The sequence below is a fragment of the Mustela lutreola genome, chromosome 12 (genome assembly GCF_030435805.1).
Source record: "Mustela lutreola isolate mMusLut2 chromosome 12, mMusLut2.pri, whole genome shotgun sequence".
NCBI lineage: Eukaryota > Metazoa > Chordata > Mammalia > Carnivora > Mustelidae > Mustela > Mustela lutreola.
Window position 1 is genome coordinate 48,399,655 of NC_081301.1, and position 23,566 is coordinate 48,423,220.

General features: G+C 42.1%; 1 protein-coding gene across 2 annotated transcripts in view; it reads left to right on the plus strand.

Moving 5' to 3' along the window:
* The first annotated feature begins 16,228 nt into the window (after nucleotides 1-16,228).
* The window catches only part of MLLT3 (MLLT3 super elongation complex subunit), a 285,375-nt gene continuing 278,037 nt past the window's right edge, over nucleotides 16,229-23,566 (plus strand). Inside the window, exons 1-2 of one of the 2 annotated variants that reach the window (XM_059143193.1) lie at nucleotides 16,229-16,499; nucleotides 17,935-18,115. In XM_059143193.1, the coding sequence (XP_058999176.1) occupies nucleotides 16,488-16,499; nucleotides 17,935-18,115 (193 nt within the window). In that variant the 5' untranslated portion in view covers nucleotides 16,229-16,487. Of the gene's footprint in view, nucleotides 16,500-16,781; nucleotides 16,977-17,934; nucleotides 18,116-23,566 lie in introns of those variants that run through there. The other variant, XM_059143194.1, reaches the window with a different exon arrangement.

Sequence of the window (23,566 nt, forward strand, 5' to 3'; positions counted from 1 at the left end):
ATAGTCGGACCAGGACAGAGTTGTAAATATAGGTTTGTGTGAGAGAAGTAAAGGTCTTTGACTAAAGGAAAGGTTAAGAGATCTGACATCTCCAAAAGACATCTCCCTTGCTCAGCAGGGAGCCCACTTCTCCCTCTGCCTGCTGCTCCCCCTGCTTATTCTCTCTCTCTGACAAACAAATAAAAAAATACAATCTTAAAAAAAAAAAAAAAAGACTTCATGGACTGTGTTATATGCAATTATGGCTATCATGTTGGTGTTGCTGAATAAAATCCAAAACCCTCTAAAAGCTCTGCCTTTTCAGCACAAGAATTTTTCCATAGTATGGATATTACATTTATAATTCCCATACATTTTATTTTGTGGTCTACTTTGGACATTTTTGTTCTCAGAGTGGTTTGAATTTACTTTATTAGTTCTTTATTTGGGGCCTGATTTTTTTTTTTCCCTCCACTTATTTAACTCACCGACCTTTTCTACCGCTGACCAACATTTTAAGGAATGAGTGGTGCTTTTGTGCATTCTTTCAAGTTTGGAAAGGAAACACAGAGCCCTCTACCTTATTCCTATTTTGTCTACTCTTACACATTCCTCTCTTTGGTACATGGTTGGCAAAAACAAAACAAAACAAAACAACAAAAAAAAACCCTAAAGATTCTGGCTGTAAAACAAGAACCTGAAGAACAATGCGTTAATCCGTTATTTAATACTGCCGGCCTGTCTTTAGATTTTGCATTGTCTACTTGATCAAGAAAAGGTCCTATTCCTGATTCTGGGAAGTGCTAACCTGACAGGTGTCAGATGTAGGTGACCTTTTAAAAAAATATTAACCGAGAACAAAAGCCTTGGATGATTTCTAAATGAGTCAAGGTTACTCATCCAACTGTCCTTGAGCAATAAAAAAGGAAAGTCAGTGCATTATATACAGGGTCAGTGATAAAAGCCATGAGAAAAATAATCTTTCTAAGTTAGACAATGCTGATATTGGCAGTCCTTGAATGCTATTAAAATACACACACACTTCTTTTTTAGAGAAATGCTTAATGGGGCACAATTAAGCGGTCTGTAGAATTGAATGACCTTTATATTGCTGTAATCTCATGAAGGAAACCTTTCACACACAGCATCCACTTTTGAAAGAACATTCACAAGAAAATATTGTCACTAATTCAGCAGACTATGCCAGACCTATGTTCTGTGTCTTGCCCCTTTTGGAGTCCTTCATTGCCAGAGAAAAGCTAAGATCACCAAAGATGCTGACATCAACCATGTCAGTCAACCAAAATCCATCAAACTATTATAATTCAGAAGTAAATTTGGTGGTGAGCAGAAAAGGGAAATTATAAAGCCTCAAATGGCCAAACAAAGATTCTCACCCTCTAGCTTTTCTTTCACATAGAATACTTTAGATTATAACATTTTCCATTTGAGTCTTGAGGATCACTTTTCCCCTTAAAATTTGTATTTTGAAAAACAAACAAACTACGGAAAGACAGTGTGATGATCACCTCAATTCATTTGTTTTCTCTACCTCAATTTATATCTCTATATAATCTTATATATTTATTTATGACTTTGACTGATCTACTTGAGAGTAAGTTACAGACAACATGGCACTTTCCTGAACATTTCAGGGGTGCCTGGCTGGTTCGGTCAGTAGAGGACACAACTCTTGATCTGGGGTTTGTAAATTTGAGCCTCATGTTAGGTATAGAGATTACTTAAAAATAGAATCTAATTGAAGGAGGAGTCAAGATGGCGGAGAAGTAGCAAGCTGAGACTGCTTCAGCTAGCCGGAGATCAGCTAGATAGCTTATCTAAAGATTGCAAACACCTGAAAATCCATCGGCAGATCGAAGAGAAGAAGAACAGCAATTCTGGAAACAGAAAAACAACCACTTTCTGAAAGGTAGGACCGGCGGAGAAGTGAATCCAAAGCGACGGGAAGATAGACCCCGGGGGGAGGGGCCGGCTCCCGGCAAGCGGCGGAGCAACCGCGCACAAAATCAGGACTTTTAAAAGTCTGTTCCGCGGAGGGACATCGCTCCAGAGGCTAAACCGGAGCGAAGCCCACGCGGGGTCAGCGTGGCCTCAGGTCCCGCAGGGTCACAGAAGGATCGGGGGTGTCTGAGTGTCGCAGAGCTTGCGGGTATTGGAACGGGAAAGCCGGCTACAGAGACAGAGCCGACAGTAAGCTCGCAGCTCCGTGTTACCTTGAACCGGTCGCAGGCTCGGTGAGCTCGGAGCGCGGCCGGAGGTCAGGCAGACGGGAGTAACTGGGCGCTGTTCTCTGAGGGCGCACTGAGGAGTGGGGCCCTGGGCTCTCGGCTCCTCCGGGCCGGAGACCAGGAGGCCGCCATTTGTATTCCCGTCCTCTGGAACTCTACGGAAAGCGCTCAGGGAACAAAAGCTCCTGAAAGCAAACCCGAGCTGATTACTCACCCCGGCCCCGGGTAAGGGCGGTGTAATTCCGCCTGGGGCAAAGACACTTGAAAATCACTACAACAGGCCCCTCCCCCAGAAGATCAACAAGAAATCCAGCCGAGACCAAGCTCACCTACCAAGGAGTGCGGTTTCAATACCAAGGAGAGCAGCAGAATTCCAGAGGAGGAGAAAGCCAAGCACGGAACTCATGGCTTTTTTCCTGTGATTTTTTTTAGTCTTGCAGTTAATTTAATTTTTTCTTTTTCATTTTTTTTTTTTTTTTTCTTTTTCTCGCCTTCGGGTAAAATTTTTTTTTTTTTTTTAACTGTTACCTTTTTCTTTTTTAACGATTTTTTACTAGTTTATCTAATATATATATATTTTTTTTTACATTTTTCTTAGGTGTTTTCTTTTTTAAAAAAAAATTCTTTTCTTTTTTTTTTTTTTTTTTTTTTTTTTTTTTTTTTTTTTCTTTTTTCTTTCTTCCTTTTTGAACCTCTTTTTATCCCCTTTCTCCCCACTCACGATTTTGGATCTCTTCTAATTTGGCTAAAGGATATTTTCCTGGGGTTGTTGCCACCCTTTTAGTATTTTACTTGCCCCTTCATTTACTCTTATCTGGACAAAATGACAAGACGTAAAAATTCACCACAAAAAAAAGAACAAGAGGCAGTACCGAAGGCTAGGGACCTAATCAATACAGACATCGGTAATATGTCAGATCTAGAGTTCAGAATGACAATTCTCAAGGTTCTAGCCGGGCTCGAAAAAGGCATGGAAGATATTAGAGAAACCCTCTCGAGAGATATAAAAGCCCTTTCTGGAGAAATAAAAGAACTAAAATCTAACCAAGTTGAAATCAAAAAAGCTATTAATGAGGTGCAATAAAAAATGGAGGCTCTCACTGCTAGGATAAATGAGGCAGAAGAAAGAATTAGTGATATAGAAGACCAAATGACAGAGAATAAAGAAGCTGATCAAAAGAGGGACAAACAGCTACTGGACCACGAGGGGAGAATTCGAGAAATAAGTGACACCATAAGACGAAACAACATTAGAATAATTGGGATTCCAGAAGAAGAAGAAAGTGAGAGGGGAGCAGAAGGTATACTGGAGAGAATTATTGGGGAGAATTTCCCCAATATGGCAAAGGGAACAAGCATCAAAATTCAGGAGGTTCAGAGAATGCCCCTCAAAATAAATAAGAATAGGCCCACACCCCGTCACATAATAGTAAAATTTACAAGTCTCAATGACAAAGAGAAAATCCTGAAAGCAGCCCGGGAAAAGAAGTCTGTAACATACAATGGTAAAAATATTAGATTGGCAGCTGACTTATCCACAGAGACCTGGCAGGCCAGAAAGAGCTGGCATGATATTTTCAGAGCACTAAACGAGAAAAACATGCAGCCAAGAATACTATATCCAGCTAGGCTATCATTGAAAATAGAAGGAGAGATTAAAAGCTTCCAGGACAAACAACAACTGAAAGAATTTGCAAATACCAAACCAGCTCTACAGGAAATATTGAAAGGGGTCCTCTAAGCAAAGAGAGAGCCTACAAGTGGTAGATCAGAAAGGAACAGAGACCATATACAGTAACAGTCACCTTACAGGCAATACAATGGCACTAAATTCATATCTCTCAATAGTTACCCTGAATGTGAATGGGCTAAATGCCCCTGTCAAAAGACACAGGGTATCAGAATGGATAAAAAAACAAAACCCATCTATATGTTGCCTCCAAGAAACACATTTTAAGCCCGAAGACACCTCCAGATTTAAAGTGAGGGGGTGGAAAAGAATTTACCATGCTAATGGACATCAGAAGAAAGCAGGAGTGGCAATCCTTATATCAGATCAATTAGATTTTAAGCCAAAGACTGTAATAAGAGATGAGGAAGGACACTATATCATACTCAAAGGGTCTGTCCAACAAGAAGATTTAACAATTTTAAATATCTATGCCCCCAACGTGGGAGCAGCCAACTATATAAACCAATTAATAACAAAATCAAAGAAACACATAAACAACAATACAATAATAGTAGGGGACTTTAATATTCCCCTCACTGAAATGGACAGGTCATCCAAGCAAAAGATCAGCAAGGAAATAAAGGCCTTAAATGACACACTGGACCAGATGGACATCACAGATATATTCAGAATATTTCATCCCAAAGCAACAGAATACACATTCTTCTCTAGTGCACATGGTACATTCTCCAGAATAGATCACATCCTCGGTCCTAAATCAGGACTCAACCGGTATCAAAAGATTGGGATCATTCCCTGCATATTTTCAGACCACAATGCTCTAAAGCTAGAACTCAACCACAAAAGGAAGTTTGGAAAGAACCCAAATACATGGAGACTAAACAGTATCCTTCTAAAGAATGAATGGGTCAACCGGGAAATTAAAGAAGAATTGAAAAAAATCATGGAAACAAATGATAATGAAAATACAACGGTTCAAAATCTGTGGGACACAACAAAGGCAGTCCTGAGAGGAAAATATATAGCGGTACAAGCCTTTCTCAAGAAACAAGAAAGGTCTCAGGTACACAACCTAACCCTACACCTAAAGGAGCTGGAGAAGGAACAAGAAAGAAACCCTAAGCCCAGCAGGAGAAGAGAAATCATAAAGATCAGAGCAGAAATCAATGAAATAGAAACCAAAAAAACAATAGAACAAATCAACGAAACTAGGAGCTGGTTCTTTGAAAGAATTAATAAAATTGATAAACCCCTGGCCCGACTTATCAAAAAGAAAAGAGAAAGGACCCAAATAAATAAAATAATGAATGAAAGAGGAGAGATCACAACTAACACCAAGGAAATACAAACTATTATAAGAACATACTATGAGCAACTCTACGGCAATAAATTTGACAATCTGGAAGAAATGGATGCATTCCTAGAAACATATAAACTACCACAACTGAACCATGAAGAAATAGAAAGCCTGAACAGACCCATAACCAGTAAGGAGATTGAAACAGTCATTAAAAATCTCCAAACAAACAAAAGCCCAGGGCCAGACGGCTTCCCGGGGGAATTCTACCAAACATTTAAAGAAGAACTAATTCCTATTCTCCTGAAACTGTTCCAAAAAATAGAAATGGAAGGAAAACTTCCAAACTCATTTTATGAGGCCAGCATCACCTTGATCCCAAAACCAGACAAGGATCCCACCAAAAAAGAGAGCTATAGACCGATATCCTTGATGAACACAGATGCGAAAATACTCAACAAAATACTAGCCAATCGGATTCAACAGTACATTAAAAAGATTATTCACCACGACCAAGTGGGATTTATTCCAGGGCTGCAAGGTTGGTTCAACATCCGCAAATCAGTCAATGTGATACAACACATCAATAAAAGTAAGAACAAGAACCATATGATACTCTCAATAGATGCTGAAAAAGCATTTGACAAAGTACAACATCCCTTCCTGATCAAAACTCTTCAAAGTGTAGGGATAGAGGGCACATACCTCAATATCATCAAAGCCATCTATGAAAAACCCACCGCAAATATCATTCTCAATGGAGAAAAACTGAAAGCTTTTCCGCTAAGGTCAGGAACACGGCAGGGATGTCCATTATCACCACTGCTATTCAACATCGTACTAGAGGTCCTAGCCTCAGCAATCAGACAACAAAAGGAAATTAAAGGCATCCAAATCGGCAAAGAAGAAGTCAAATTATCACTCTTCGCAGATGATATGATACTATATGTGGAAAACCCAAAAGACTCCACTCCAAAACTGCTAGAACTTATACAGGAATTCAGTAAAGTGTCAGGATATAAAATCAATGCACAGAAATCAGTTGCATTTCTCTACACCAACAGCAAGACAGAAGAAAGAGATATTAAGGAGTCAATCCCATTTACAATTGCATCCAAAACCATAAGATACCTAGGAATAAACCTAACCAAAGAGACACAGAATCTATACTCAGAAAACTATAAAGTACTCATGAAAGAAATTGAGGAAGACACAAAGAAATGGAAAAATGTTCCATGCTCCTGGATTGGAAGAATAAATATTGTGAAAATGTCTATGCTACCTAAAGCAATCTACACATTTAATGCAATTCCTATCAAAGTACCATCCATCTTTTTCAAAGAAATGGAACAAATAATTCTAAAATTTATATGGAACCAGAAAAGACCTCGAATAGCCAAAGGGATATTGAAAAAGAAAGCCAACGTTGGTGGCATCACAATTCCGGACTTCAAGCTCTATTACAAAGCTGTCATCATCAAGACAGCATGGTACTGGCACAAAAACAGACACATAGATCAATGGAACAGAATAGAGAGCCCAGAAATAGACCCTCAACTCTATGGTCAACTAATCTTCGACAAAGCAGGAAAGAATGTCCAATGGAAAAAAGACAGCCTTTTCAATAAATGGTGCTGGGAAAATTGGACAGCCACATGCAGAAAAATGAAATTGGACCATTTCCTTACACCACACACAAAAATAGACTCAAAATGGATGAAGGACCTCAATGTACGAAAGGAATCCATCAAAATCCTTGAGGAGAACACGGGCAGCAACCTCTTCGACCTCTGCCGCAGCAACATCTTCCTAGGAACAACGCAAAAGGCAAGGGAAGCAAGGGAAAAAATGAACTACTGGGATTTCATCAAGATCAAAAGCTTTTGCACAGCAAAGGAAACAGTTAACAAAATCAAAAGACAACTGACAGAATGGGAGAAGATATTTGCAAACGACATATCAGATAAAGGACTAGTGTCCAGAATCTATAAAGAACTTAGCAAACTCAACACCCAAAGAACAAATAATCCAATCAAGAAATGGGCAGAAGACATGAACAGACATTTCTGCAAAGAAGACATCCAGATGGCCAACAGACACATGAAAAAGTGCTCCATATCACTTGGCATCAGGGAAATACAAATCAAAACCACAATGAGATATCACCTCACACCAGTCAGAATGGCTAAAATCAACAAGTCAGGAAATGACAGATGCTGGCGAGGATGCGGAGAAAGGGGAACCCTCCTACACTGTTGGTGGGAATGCAAGCTGGTGCAGCCACTCTGGAAAACAGCATGGAGGTTCCTCAAAATGTTGAAAATAGAACTGCCCTATGACCCAGCAATTGCACTATTGGGTATTTACCCTAAAGATACAAATGTAGTGATCCAAAGGGACACATGCACCCGAATGTTTATAGCAGCAATGTCCACAATAGCCAAACTATGGAAAGAACCTAGATGTCCATCAACAGATGAATGGATCAAGAAGATGTGGTATATATACACAATGGAATACTATGCAGCCATCAAAAGAAATGAAATCTTGCCATTTGCAACAACATGGATGGAACTAGAGCGTATCATGCTTAGCGAAATAAGTCAAGCAGAGAAAGACAACTATCATATGATCTCCCTGATATGAGGAAGTGGTGATGCAACATGGAGGCTTAAGTGGGTAGAAGAATAAATGAAACAAGATGGGATTGGGAGGGAGACAAACCATAAGTGACTCTTAATCTCACAAAACAAACTGAGGGTTGCCGGGGGGAGGGGGTTGGGGAGAAGGGGGTGGGATTATGGACATTGGGGAGGGTATGTGATTTGGTGAGTGCTGTGAAGTGTGTAAACCTGGTGATTCACAGACCTGGGGATAAAAATATATGTATATAAAAAATATATGTTTATAAAAAAAAAAAAAAAAAAATAGAATCTAATTAATTATTAGGAATTGTATTCAGTTGTCATGCTTCTTTAGTTGTCTTTAATCTAGAACACTTCCTCACTTTTTGGTGGTGGCAAAGGGGGTCTTTTAAGATACTGATTTTTTTCAAGAATTTAGGCCAATGGGGTACTGCCCTGGCTCAGTAGATAGAACATGTGACTCTTGAGCTGAGGGTCAAGAGTTCAAGCCCCAAGTTGGGCCTAATGGTTACTTAAAAAAAAAAAAAAAAAAAAAATCTGTATGCTCATGTAAATTAATGCGTGAATTATTTGGGGTGGTTTGCTGGCTCAGACATTAGAGCATGCAACTCAATCTTGGGATCCTGAGTTCAAGCCCCACATTGGGCATGGAGATTACTAAAATAACAACAATAATAATAATAACAAAAAAACAGAACTTGTTTTTAAAAATAACAACAAAAAATGGCCAGTTATCTTGTAAAATGTCCCACACCATCTTGATGGGTCTGATTTCTTCCTCACAGATTCAAACATTTTGGCAGAAATAATACATCCATGATGTTAGATGTTAGATGCTTTTTATCATACCACATCAAGAGGCACATGATGTCAGCTCTTCTCATTATTGGTGATGTCAAATTTGGTCACTTCATTAAGTGGTGTCCACCAGATTTCTTCATTGTAAAAGAAGAATACGTAATCTGTGGAGTAATACTATAGGGCATCGTAGCATTGTGAATAATGTATTTTCCAAAAATTTTCACTCCAAACTTCCAGCATATATTGATGAGCCTTGACTAGATCTGTTAGAGCTTTGGTGCCTGCAAAATGATGATTTTTCTAATTCTAACATTCCTCTTACATTTATTAATTAGCTAGTATCCTTCTGTATGGAGAAGCTTTTGCTTTTACCTGTTTGTTATATTGTTTTAAATTATCATTGTGAGCTCGTAGGTTCTTTTTTGAGACTCAGATTGTCTCAAATTTGACCAACTGGAGCCTTGAAAACGAAATTTTGATTTGGAAGTACTGTTAGTACTTGTTTGTGACCTTAGTAAAAGGTCACAAAGATTTATTTATTTATTTAAGGGGAGGGGCAGAGGGGAAGGGAGAGAGAGAATCTTAAGATTCCCCCAACATAGTGCTTGTCCCATGACCCTGAGATCATGACCTGAGCCAAAATCAACAGTCAAAATCAGGAGTGGATGATGCTTACCTGACTGAGGCTACCCAGGCACCCCTCAATTATGTTTTTCTAAGAATTACTGCCAATGTTATGATTAAATATTTTTCGATTTAAATCCTTCTTAAATAGAGATACAAGTCAATAACAAGTGTTTATTGGTATGTGCTCAACAACATCATTATTTGTGGGATGCATGGATGTCACAGTTGGTTAAGCAACTGATTCTTGGTTTCAGCTCAGGTTGTGATCTCTGAGTGCAGAGATGGAGCCCCAAGGATAGGCCTCTGTGACCTGTGTGGCATTTGCTTAAGACTCTCCCTGGTACCCTTGGGTGGGCCTGCCATTTAAGCATCTGCCTTCGGCTCAGGTCATGATCCCAAGATCCTGGGACCAAGTGCTGCACTGCGCTCCTTGCTCAGTAGGGAGCCTACTTCTCCCTCTCCCTCTGCTCCTCCCTTCTCTACTCTCTTTCTCTCTTAAATAAATAAATCTTTTTATTTTTAAAGATTTTTATTTATTTATTTGACAGACAAAGATCACAAGTAGGCAGAGAGTGGGGTGGGGGAAGCAGGCTCCCTGCTGAGCAGAGAGCCCCATGCAGGGCTTGATCCCAGGACCCTGAGATCATGCCTGAGCTGAAGGCAGAGGCTTAACCCACTGAGCCACCCAGGCGCCCCTTAAATAAATAAATAAATCTTTAAAAAAAGAGAAATAACACTTTGGTTGTTGTAACAACCTATCAACTCTAAGGCAATTATGAAATGCCTTGAGATAAATGAGAATGTTAGAGGTATCTTGTATCTCTGATTTCAAAGGACCAAGTACAGGGGCTGACATTCAGTGGACAACCAATACAAGTTAACAGAATGCATTGAATTAATAATAAAACCAAAATGTCAAAGTCATGAAACATAAGACAAAAGACTGAAATAATACATATTGAAGTTCTAATTATATAGAAATAAGTAAAGTTTTTTGGCTATTCATAAGTGATTTTTAACTTCCTGTTACATCTTGAGATTTCCCAATTGCTATCACGACCCTTGAGAAGATAGTCCTTCATTACCTTTTCCTTATCTGGTTTCACAGAGGGTACATAATAGAACTATAATTAGCCATAACCTCTAGGAGTTCTTTTGATTCAGCACACTGGCGAATGAATGAATATTCCTTCTTTCCTATCAATTTGTATTCCTTCCTAGATCAATAGGTTGTTTGCAAAGCATTCTATCCCTGGATGACAAATTGCTTAATAACAGTCAGAAAATGGGGTCTAAAAGAGATAGAATGGACTAGTAGCCATGCTCTCCTGTGAGAAAAAAGTATGAATTGAAACTGGCAATTAGAAAAAAAAAAAAAAAAAGAAAAAAAGAAAGAAACTGGCAGTTAGATACAGTCATGTGCATTTTGTACAGTTAAAAAAAAGACTAACATAAATTAACATTAAAAAAACCCCTACACATAAATTGTGTCATTGTAGATTAGCTACAAAGTGGATAATATAATCATGGATTATTCAGAGCTGACTGTAAATAGTTTAACCCAACTGGGATACTTGATCCTACCAGAAGGTGGTAAATCATTCACTTCTTAGAGGCTTAGTACTATTTTCAAACCACTGTCAGACCGTTTAATACATGGGAGGGAGTAATTTCTTCTTCCTAAAATTTTTTTTTGCAGTTTTGTAGTTCTTTTCTCTTTTTTAAAGATTTTAGTTATTTATCTGAGAGAGACAGAAAGAGCAGGAGTGGGGGGAGGGGCAGAGGGGCAAGCCAGCAGATTCCCCACTGAGCAGGGAGCCCTGGAGCCTGGGTCAGGGCTCCAGCCCAGGACCCCTGAGATCATGACCTGAGCCAGAGTCAGAGGCCCAACAGACTGACCCACCCAAGTGCCCTCTTTTGCAATCCTTTTTTTTTTTTTTTTTTTTTTTTAAGATCTAATTTATGTATTTGTCAGAGAGAGAGAGAGAGAGCACAGCAGGAAGAGTGGCAGGCAGAGAGAGAAGCAGGCTCCCCATGGAGCAAGGAGCCTGATGCAGGACTGGATCCCAGGACTCTGGGATCAAGACCTGAGCTGAAGGCCGATGCTTAATGACTGAACCACCCAGGCGTCCCCCTCTTTTGCAGTTTTAATTGAAGTTTGACTTGTCTACATTAATTTATAACCCTGATATGTTATTTTTTCCACTTTTATCAAATAAGACAAAGTATAGTTTATGATTTTTGGACAAAGTGATTATTTTCACTCTCCATTCATAATACGTGACTGGGAGAAGTAAAATCATATATAAAAACAGAATTTCCACTGAAAACCAAGGAGGTCAAATCATTACGTAAAGAAAGTTAGGAAGTTACGCGGTAGCCTTTGAAGAGATGCCAGAAATACATGAAGAGATACTCAAATAATCTACTTTTTAGATTGTTTTATAGCAAGCAGTTTCAAATTAATCTGTATTTTACCTATAAATATTCCACTGGGGTTCTTGTATATATTAGGAAGTCGTTTTCAATCATACTACATCAACTGACCTCCAATATTTATCTTGTTTCATATTGTTGGTCTTACATAACATCCTTGATTAAATTTCAGGCCTTGAGGTGCTATACTTTGAATTAGGAATACAGCCCACTAAATTAATAAATTATCACTGTGGAGGCACTCTTGTCTTCTGAATGTATAAGTGCATTGCTTAAATTACTCTCAGGGAATAATTTACACATGAAGAGGCTCTGGTGGTTAAAAAAATCTTTGTATATTTCTTATCACTGGAAATAGTCCTAGACTAGGTGCTTAAATGGATATCAAAGCAATTGTTTTTTCAAAGCAGTAATGATTTGTACTATTCTGGGGTTCCCAATACACTATCCTAGAATCATGAATTAAATATAATGTTAAAAATGTAACATTTTGAACCAAAAATTTCCATAAGAAACAGGGAGACTGTTTCAACTGAGAAAATATGCTCATGGATCTTGAAAAGGCTTAGTAAGCTTTCTTTCATTGTGAATTTGTTTCTTAAAAGAGCTGCAATGAGGTGAACATAGAGAACACTTCAGATCAAGGAAAGGAAATTAGGACTTGGCTGTTGCAAAAAGATATCAACGCCCCTCCCACCTTATCTGAGTATTAACCAGTGGAATTGAAGGCAACGAATCCCGACTTCCAGTCCTGTGCTACTATTTTTCTTGTCCTTGGGATGTTCAGGACAAATCTGTATGCTGCTTGCTTATGTGTGACACAGATCTCTATCCCAAATTTAGGTAAGAAGAAATTTAAAAAAAGCATTTGGTGAAACTTCTCCCCTGTCATTCTTATTTTCTTACAGTCTAACTCTCTGGCTGGCCCATGGAATGAGCAAAATATGATTTTGGTGAATGAACACATGAATAAAGTATACAGAAAAAGTGCACTAGTATTTAAAAAAATCCTTAATTATTCTGAGTCTAATATTTGTCAGATGTCTGGTGAGTGTCTGTCCCCCCCCCCCATATATCTTCTTCCCTTTTCCCCCAAATCCCATACGGCAAAGGATGAACAGTGGTTAATTTTTTTTTTTTTTTTGACAGAGAGAAATCACAAGTAGATGGAGAGGCGGGCAGAGAGAGAGAGAGAGGGAAGCAGGCTCCCTGCTGAGCAGAGAGCCCGATGCGGGACTCGATCCCAGGACCCTAAGATCATGACCTGAGCTGAAGGCAGCGGCTTAACCCACTGAGCCACCCAGGCGCCCCGAACAGTGGTTAATTTTTATTGATTTGATTATTGGAGCTTATGCATGAATAATCTATCACAACAAATAAATAGGTAAAATCCTATTAAGAAGAAATAACTGCTCCTTAACAACCTAATTACTCTTTACAGTACCTCTTTATTTTGTGCCGGAAACAACCAAACTGGCCTCAACATCCACAGTAAACAGAACTATTGTAAATAAAAGTGCTGGAGCCAAAATAATGGTTGAAGAGCTACGTTGATGATCAAGAATTAAGATCTGTCCCAGACACTCTCCTTTTTTTATTCTTCGTCACATATTTAATTTGAAACGATGATGTCAATTGCTTTTCTTGTCTGCTCCTCAAAACTAACGCCACAGTGTTGCATATTGTGCTATATACTAAGTATGAATTTCAATAAAGTCGTTGCTTTTTGGATATTTTTATCCCTAAGCATTACCACTAGAAAATTTTTTTTGGGGGGGGGGATATTTAGTACTGGAGAAAATTATCTTAAAATTGATTTGCAAAATATCTTCTACTATTGCACTGTTAAGTATTCAAAAGCTTTCTCAGGTTTTTACCTTAGAGCGCAAAGATCTCCAGTTATGCTGGACAAAATTAATTTGCTGTTATTCCTGTTTTGATAGCTTTTAATTAATAGCCAACTTGTTAAAACAGCTTATGAATGATACATTGAAAGACTGGCATAAATTCCTTTGCCCAAAAGTTGAATCTAGAGTATTTAGGATTGTGTTTTCTTTCTTTTTCTCCTCCTTCTGGTCTTTTTGTTGTAAAGAGGTCACGTAAGGACGTTGGTGGAAGGGCTCCATGCGCCATCTACTGACCGAATTTATGTTTTCAGTGCCTAGGGAATGAAATTTACCCCCACGGTGGGTTTTTAAAGGAGTCTGAGAGAGGAGGGGTAATGGGAAAAGACCGTCTCTGACTCTAAGGGTTATTGGTGCCTCCTGGAATAAATTTTAATCCAACAAACACATAATTCAAAAAAGAGATACCAGTCCCTCAGCACGGGGACAAGTTACAGAGAGAATCACAGGAAAGTCCAGCTGGCATTGGAAGAGGTTAGTCAAACTCTAAAGTCACCTCAAACTTATAATCAGATTGTTGTTTTCCACCTATGTGTTGAGCTACACTCACTGCCCGGTGCTTGCTGCCTTAAAGGAAACGGCTTTATTGTAATGGCACATCCAGATAATCATCAGTTCCCTATCTTATTATTCTGAAGGATTTCTAATTATCTTCATCAAAAAGTGAATAATGCATAGCAAGAAGGTCCACCCTTCATGTGGATGCCAACACACAGCTTGTCTACTTAAACTTAGTTCTGATACACACACACACACACACACACCTATTTGTACAGATATGCAAGATAATATGCATCTGTGTACATGTGGGTCAGTAGAGAAATAGCACTTGGATTTGGATTAAAATGTTTCTCCCCTCAAGCCAAAGAAGTTTTCTAGCTTGTAGCTGGGGAGAGGTCAGAGTGTCAATTTTAGTAGTTCAAACCACTGGATTTAGAGTAATGGATTGGAAATTAAAGTTGGCCCGAAGTGCACGGATCTGATTTGGGTTCTCTTTCTGTGAGCAGCTGGGAGAACTGAAAACTAGCAAGTAGGACTGCAGATGCTTCAGGTAACCTCCTTCCCCCTTTACTGCTCTCTTTAATCCAAGGGCTGAGACAACTTGCTTTCGTGGTTTTAAGAAAAGACGAAAACCAGAAAGTTGAGCCAGAAAGAGGAAAAGAGGCAAATAAAGACAGGAAAGCAGGGAGAAGAGAATGAAGCCAAAGGAAAATTCAGGGGAAAAAAAAAAAAAAAAAAGATGGGAGGCGAGGGAAGGGGAGGAAAGAAAACAAAGACGGGCAAAAAAGGAATAAGGGCTAGGAAGATGCAAGGATCTTTCTTTAACCAACCGGAGTTACACCCATCTTTCACTTTCAAAGCAATTGTCTAGATCTTATCCGTTTCCTTTGTGAAGGTTGTCGGCGTTGCTGAAGGAAGCTAGTCAGTACTCCTCCCCACCACCCCACGCGTGACTGCGCTGCTGAATCCTCGGCCACTGAGACCTAATACCCGAGTGGGAACGTTTGCAGGAGCGCAACTCTGGGAACACTCTTGAGACGGTTTGTCACCTGGGAGCATAACCGGATTAATACCCAGAGTTGGATTACGCTGGCTGTCACCAATACGCCTAAAGATTATAATCCAATTTATGCACATTACAGCCAGTATTAACTTTATCTGCTATTTTAAGACTCCCAGTTGCCCCGCGTGTCCTCGGAGGACAATTCTCCAGGTTCTGATGCAACCCACCAGGCTGTCAGGAGGGGAAACCTCCCGAAGAAAACAACTCTAAGCTTGGTCCCTGAGGGTCTGCACCCGGTACTCCCAGGTGTCTCACCTTCACCTGGGCACCGCTTTGTGATGCCTCCCAGCCGGGGATTACCAAGCGGGAGGAGTTCCCTTGGAAGGAAATAGCATTTTTGTTCATTTCATTTTCGAATTTTCTGTGGCGGTGGCAGAAGGGCGGGGAGTGGAGCCGGTGGGCGGGTGCCTGGGAGTAGGTGGGGAAGGGGGCCGGGAGATTGTTGCGGGTTATAACAGTCTCAGCGACTGCTTTTTGATGTTTGTTTGTAGACTGCCATTGCTCTCGCTCAGTCCTTAAGTAAGTTTGTTTGGGCGTGAGTTCTTGCCTTTTCAGCACAAAACCACAAAAAGACGCGGTGGAAAGTAAAAGAAAGCCCCTCCTTCTCCTCCTCGCCCCCCCCCCCCCCAGCCTGCTAACGCCGAAGACTTGATTTAACACCCCTTCTTCGGCTGCTGGGGGCTCTAGGCAGTGGCTACATTCCAGCAGTTTTAATCCGTTTTTTATTGTAGGGCGAGAGGAGTTTACATAGGGGCTGGGATGGCTCCCCAGCTGGCCGCTCTCCCCACTAGCGCCCCTACTCCGCCCTCTGCTCCACCTCCCCCCCCTCCCCAGTAGGAACCTGTTACTTTAAGCAGGGCGTTCCAGTGTGGCGGTGCGGGCCGCCGGGGTTTCGGGAGGTGGCCGGTGATTGGCTCCTTCGAGCTCCCCCTGGCTCGCTCGCTCGGCCTCCCCGCGCGCTCCGCCCCGCCCGCGCGCCCTCCCTCCGCCCCGTAAGGCTCTGAGCCCCGGTGTCAGGCGCCACGGCGCATGCTCCGGAATCTCATCCTCTGGCCCTGGAGCTGCTGCTGCTGCTGCTGCTGCTGCTGCTTTTGCTTTTGGGGCTGAGTTTAATAAGCGAGCGAGCGAGCGAGCAAGCGAACGCGGGGGGAAAAAGGCAGAGAATGTCCGCCATCTACCCTCCGCTCCCGGGCGCGCTCTCATTCATAGCAGCCTCTTCATGAATTACAGCTGAGGGGGGCGGGGGAGGGGGGTACCACACAACACCCCAGCAAACCTCCGGGCCCCCAGGCATGGCTAGCTCGGTAAGTACATGCAAAAATAATAATAAAAGATTCCCCCCTCCCCGCCTTTCCTCCCTCGCCCTGCGCCGCCGCCGCCGCCCAGACAGCGCCAGCGCTCCGCGGTTCCAATTAGAGAAAGGTTGGTACGGCTTGCCGGGAGCTGCTGCCTCTCCCTCAGCCTCCGCTCCCCTCCCTCTCTCCACCCCCCCTCCCGGGGCGCGCGCGCGCGCGCGCGCGCACACACACACACACACACACACACACACGCACACAGACACTCACACACTCGCCCCTCCACCACCCCCCCCGCGCCTCCCTCTCTCCTCGCCTCTCTTTGCAATCGCAAGAAGCGCACTCTCGCTCACACGCGCGCACTCACACACTCACACGGTGGAAGGAGGCGAATAATAACTCAGCCATATTTCAGCCGCCGCCGCCGCCGGGAGCCGCGGGCACAGTCCGGGGACGCGGCGAGCAGCCTCGGCGGCCGCTACGATGGTGCGTTCTCCGCGGCGCGCGTGTGTGAGCCGGAGTGTGCGGGCTGACAGCGGCGGGGCCGCACGCAACTTTGCCCCCGCGCTGGGCTGTGCGCAGTCGAGCCTCAGCGGCTGTCCGCCCGCCGCCCTGCCTTTTTGAATTTTATTTTTTGGGGGAGGTGGGAGCTACTTTGGGGCCACTTTGGCTCTTGGAAGTGTGTTTCGGGGGGGCTCGGTGAGGCTGGCCTCGCCGATCGCGTGGGGGGTTTTTGCCGGGGGGTGCGGGGTGCCTTAAGTTATGGATGCCTCGGCGTGTTTTGCTGCGGGCGTGTGTGTGTGTGTGTGTGTGTGTGTGACGACGTCTCATTTTTGTTGTGCACGAAACCAGTGCTAAGAGCACGGGAGTTTGTACCCATCAGCAGAGGCTGCCTGTAGTTTCCATTCCGCCTGGCACAGCGCTCCACACGCACGCACACACACACGTACACAAAGACTTCCTCGGCGTGTGCCTGTCGCCGCGGTACTTTCAGGGAGGGGGCTCACCAGAATCCCCCCACCTCGGGGTCCCGACTGCCTCCCTTCCCACACCGGGAAACCGCCCTGGCATCGCCTCCTAATTGTCTTCTAATTTGTTTCCGATGCATTTGTTGTCGTGCTTGTAGTGGCTGAGTGTGCTTTCCCTCTTCCACCCCCACCCCCGACCCCCGGACCCCCTTCCCGACTGGGGGCAACATTCCGTTACAATCCCTGCGGGTGTGGATGCGGGGCCCCGGGCGCCGGGATCCGGGCCGGCCGAGTGGGGTGTATTTGGGGGTGTGGGGTGTGCGCGCCCACGCGCGTGAAACGTGGATGCAGAGGGCACCGCCGTTTCCTTTTATGTGCGTTTCAAGAAGGAGGAAAAAAAATGTCAGGCGCAATGTTCAGTGTCGAACGGTCGCCTTCCTGTTGTTCACGGCTGTCTCTCCTCCCCCTGCCCGCAGTGTGCCGTGCAGGTGAAGCTGGAGCTGGGGCACCGCGCCCAGGTGAGGAAAAAACCCACCGTGGAGGGCTTCACCCACGACTGGATGGTGTTCGTGCGCGGCCCGGAGCACAGTAACATACAGCACTTTGTGGAGAAAGTCGTCTTCCACTTGCACGAAAGCTTTCCTAGGCCAAAAAGAGGTAGGGCTCGAATACAAAAGGAGCTTGATAAAAAATGTCTTTGCTCGCGGAGGAAACAATCGCTTGGCCCGGGCGGTCCCCCTGCCCCTCTCCCCGCCCCCCGCGTCGCGCTCGCCGGCGTCGCCTCGGGACTAGGGTGCGCGGCGCCGCGCTGGCCAGGTCCGGGCTCCCGCCCGCGCGCGCGCCACTTCGGCTTCGGGAAAGTCACCGCCAAGAAAGGACCGTCAGGTGTCGAGTGTTTATTCATCCCAAGCCAGCCCTCACCGGTCCTCTGGGGTTAGCCGCGGGTTCTGTGGGGAAGGTGCAATTAGTTGTTGGGTTTGGAAGTGTCGGGGGTGGGGGGGAGCTGGAGGGAATAAACAGCTTGCGCCTTTTTTTTTTTTTTTTAACCTGGAGAAATTGAGATTTACCTGCGTTATTAGCAAGGAATGCATGGGATGTAGTTATTGTTCCGTCTCGAGAAGTCGCCTCTCTTTAGGGTCTTCTCGGTCTTCCTGCCTGTGTATTCGGCACTAGGTGCTGGTTGTCAGATTTTCCTTTCAGTGGGTTAGCCACCCCTACCCGGCGCCGTCAGCATTTTCTGTTTAGTCGGGGGTGGGGGGCTTACTCGTCCCTAGCGCCCCCCCCCCCCATAGCACTTGATTGCCCCTTTGATTTTTGAGCAGCGTCCCGAAGTCTCTTACCCATGGAATCTCCGGGGGAAAGAGGGTCCCTGCAAAGGTTGAAGCTAAGTTTCAGAGGAACGATGTGTTCCTGCCTTCTGTTTCAGTCCTTCCCCACCTTGGTTTTTAGCCTGGGTCTCTAGTTTGCATAATCCAGCTCAGCCCCTCCGATCCCAAACATTTCCCATAAAGCGCAGGACGGCTTTGAAAAAAAGAAACGGGGTGTTATTTTGGAGGAAAAGAGGGTTTAAGAAATCTGATTTCTGTTCCCTTCAGCCTCCGGAAAGCTAGTGTCTGGTTGTTTTAGTTGGATTAGTGGAGGTAACAGTACAAATACAATAAGGTGCTTTGTTTGTGAGCAGGTTTATTTATCTAACTCAACACAATGGTTAGTAGTTATCTTCCATTTGATCCGTAATCTTTATTGGCATCTAGAACTCCTGCAGTTTCTTAGAGTAACATCATAATAAATCCATTCTGCTTAGAGCTACTGGAAATTATTGAGCATTGAGGAGCTGAATAAAGAAAGGCGAAATGCTGTGTGCCTCTGAGGTGGCAGAGGTTTGTGCTGATGCTTATTTTTGTTTCCAGAGCTCATGTGATGGGTTGTAGGATTGTATATTTTGCCTTTAGTGGTTTGTTTTAGAGCTCCTCATGAGAACTTGAACAGTTGAATTTGATGGGCTTTGCTGGATGGTTAATAAATGAATCCAGCCTCTAATAGAGGGGTAGCAATATGCGTGGCCTCTAGGAAATTGCATTTTGATTTTTTTAGCATTTTAGATCAAAATATAGCCAGAGAGCTTTTACTTCGTATTTCCTCAGTATTGTAATTAGGATGAGTATTGTCAAGTTTTCTGTCACTGTGTGAGGTTGGGTTTGATGCTTGCTTCTCCCTCTCCCTTTTCCATGTGTCTATAGAGCCACTGCAGAGGAGTTTAAACAAAAGAAACCACCTTCTAAGATCCTTGGTATCCACTGTTAGGACCATTTGGCTGCTACTCACTTCAAAATGAAATACATTGAACAACAACAACAAAAAGCAGTATTTGTTGTATTAGGAAAATGAAGACAGTTGGCAGAAGATGTAGCTCTTAAGATAACTTTGTTTAGGCTCTTTAACAATCAAGCAATTGGCATTATGAAATGAAAGATGACCAGCCTCCCCAGATTTCAGCACTGTTTCTGTGCTTCAGTGTGTCTGTGGCAATGTTCCCCTGCTTGTCCCCTACTTAATGATTTTCTGTCCAGCCAAGGGAACGGGAGGGTGCTGGCCTGCACAGCCCACACCTGGGAGTTGTTGCTAGGCGTGGTAAGCTGCTTGATAACACTGATGTCTTAGCCATCTCTAGTGAGAGATGCCTGCTTGCTGAATGGGCTCTTCAATTTTTTATTTTCAGCTGTGGACTTTCTTTATGTAGTCTATACGCCATTGTTTTAAAATGTTTATTTTTGGATTTTTATTTGTATGTGTGCTTCCCATGTGACAAGTCCTGGGAAAAATGCCAGCTTACATAGCCCAGGAGAGACCTTGTCATACTGTAATTACACATGATTCAGATTGCAAGAGAAGGTTTCTCTGTTTATTGGGAATAGTTAGTTGTAAATTTCAAGTAACACCAAACATGCCACTTAATCCTGGGACTTACTTTGGGCTTATAAAGTCTTTGAAAGTGGTAAGAATAAATACAGAATAAGGATGCCAATCATTGTAGCGTCTACTTCAGTACCTTTTAAGGTGTTATATTTGCCATTTTATAGATCTGTAAGTGAGAAATTGGAAATGGGGAGAAACTGCAAGAAGGGCTTTGTGAAAAATCTTAGTTACAAGATATTTAAAAGAAATGCACATATGCCCAGCTGTAAGTGGCTATTGATAATGACAGGCTAAATTACTTTCACCGTATACAGTAACTGATAATCAGAAGTGGACCTTCCCACTGAGGATGAACTGCTCAGCCACGAAGGTGGATGAGTCCTTAGTTTTACGAATCTTTGGTTTGGAAAAGCAAATTGATTTTCAGCTTGATTTCCTTTATTTCACAGTAGTATTATGAGAACTTATAGAGGAAGAAATTACAGTATTTTCAACTTGTTGCCTAATGAGAATTACATGTACCATTTCAGAATTGAGCTAATTGGACTTGAATTAATGAAGGTTTACTCTGTCCTGAAGATGGGTTGGAGACTTAAACTTAAAATTACTAGCACAGAGTACTAGAAGAGAGATTTTGATGAAATAGTGAAGCCTGGAATATCCATTAGCTGGTACAGAATAGGCAGGTCAGAGTATAATGCATTTTAAAACTATCTACTTGCAAAAAAAGACCGTATCTTATTTGTTAGTACCAAAGATTTATAATAGTCTGATATGACTGAAATGAATGGTCACATTCAAAACATTTCATTTAAAATATTAATGTTTTCATCTTCAGTATGATGTGAGTTTGAGTGAACTTTCTTTCCAATTATAGCCATTCTTAACTCTTGCAGTCTGTTCCATTGACATTTATGATATGAAATCTGTTGCTTATTATTTTATGTCAGCTAATTTGGCCATTGGTATGATTTGATAGCTTTTTATTTCTAGCCCTAGTCCTTTGAGTGGGCAGATAAAGCATAATAAATCCACACTTAGAACTTTCCTTTGATTTAAATGGTTGAGCCCAGCATTACTGTGTAGTTCTGATTTGTGTTAAGGAGTCTTCTGAAATAATTTGGGTAACTTTTTATCAGGGTTCCTAAAATTTGAGACCAACCAGTTGCAGATACTGCACGTACCTGGTGTGTTTTCTCTTCTGAGGTGTTTAAAGGGTTTCAGGAAAAAGTAAAAATGTATAGCTAGCTATTCTGATACATTCATCGAGTGTTAGAAGATTTATGTAGAGTTCTGTATGGAATTCAAATGACCATTGAGAGCAGTTCTACTACTTGGCATTTTGAAGCAACATACAGCATAATTTTCCAAGGCACTTAAAAGCTGAATTATTGAAGGAAATCTCCTGCTTTTAGTGGGAATGTAAATTGGGCACGGACATTTTGGAGGGCATTTGGCAACATCTATTAAGATTTTAAATGTTTACACCCTTTGACCCAGCAGTTTTACTTCCAGGGATTTTCCAGCAGATCCAGCTTCACAGCTACACAAAGTTACAGCATATTGCTTGTGACTTTTTTAAACAGCAGAAATTTGGAGGCAAGCCATATAGGGGACCCCCAGCTGGGTACAGTTAAATGATGGGTGGTCTGTTAAAAGGGGGTAAATCTATTCGTAGACGCAGGATGATCGGCAAGAGATACTAAGTGAAATAAGTTGCTAAATCAGTGTGATCCCGTTTAAAAAAATATGCTTATACAACTAAAAAGTGCATGTGTGTATGTGTATAAGTAAATGAATTTTGGTTGAATGGGAACCCAGCTCCTACCAGTAGTTTTTCTAATGCGTGCTCATGGTGTTGGCAGTGATAGGTTGATAGGTGTTTTTGTACTGTTTGATTTTTTTTTTAAAGTTAATTCTGTGTATTTAAAACATTCCAGTGAGCATTCATTACTTTTTAAGACTAAAAGTCAAAGAGTAAAGGCACAACATAGAACTATCTTGGGTAGATACTGTTGCTCAGTGGTGAGAAGTTATGGTTAGGAATTACAGACTTATATTCAAATACTGGCTTAAGAGACTCCTAGTGTGATCTTTTTAATTCTCCCCCCTTAAGATTTTATTTATTATTTGAGAGAAAGAATGAGAAAGAGAGCAGAAGCAGGAGGAGGGTGAGGGAGGAACAGACTCCCCACTGATCAGGGAGCCCCAACACGGGGCTCCATCCCAGAGCCCTGAGGTCATGACCTGAGCTGAAGGCAGATGCTTAACCAACTGAGCCACCCAGGCGCTTCCCCAGCTCCTTCTGTGATCTTGAGCAAGTCATTTCTCTCTCTGTTTTCTCACTTGGGTTCTCATCTATGTTCCTGGAATGATGAAAGAATACAACCATTACCTCATAAATTGAGGATTAAATATGAATCAGCTGTTCTCAAATTTATTTGCCTTAAGACTGCTTTACACTCTCAAAACATAGACTCCACAGAGCTTTTCCTATGTAAGTTATATCTACCGATATATACAGTATTAGAAATGAAACCTGAGACATTTAAGAAGTTATTTATTAATTTGTTTAAAGATAATAATCAACCCGTTAAAGGTAGCATGTGAAAAGTATCTTAATGAAACATGAGTATTTTCAAGAAAAAAGAGTGAGAAGTGTGGTATTAATTTTTGTGTGTACAGATCTTTTTGATGTTTTGGAATAATTGGATCAGCTTACGTGCTTCTGCATTCATTCTGTTGCATTACCACACATCAGGTAGCCTCTGGAAACCTCCACAGTACTCTTCTGAGAGAAGGAGTGAAGGAGGCAAATAATGTCTTAGAGTCGTTGAAAAAATAGGTTTTCCCTGGGAAAGGTTTTGGGGATCCTGGGATCCCTGAATACACTCAGAGAACCTCTGGTATAAAATATTCAACACAGAACCTGACACAGATCAACTCCTTTATTAATATGTGGAAGCTGAGTTTTTAAAGCCATTACTATCGTTGCTAATAAAAACATTTAATGGAAAGAGGAAAGATAAGTCTTCCAAGGTATTTGACATGGTTAAATTCCATTATAACAATTATCTAACAATTTTTTTTTTTCCCAGAAAAGGAAAATCCAAACTTGGGTTTTGGTGGATATATTTTATAGTTAATATCCTTGTCCAGTTTATGGCATATTATTTGTATAAGCAGAAGCCT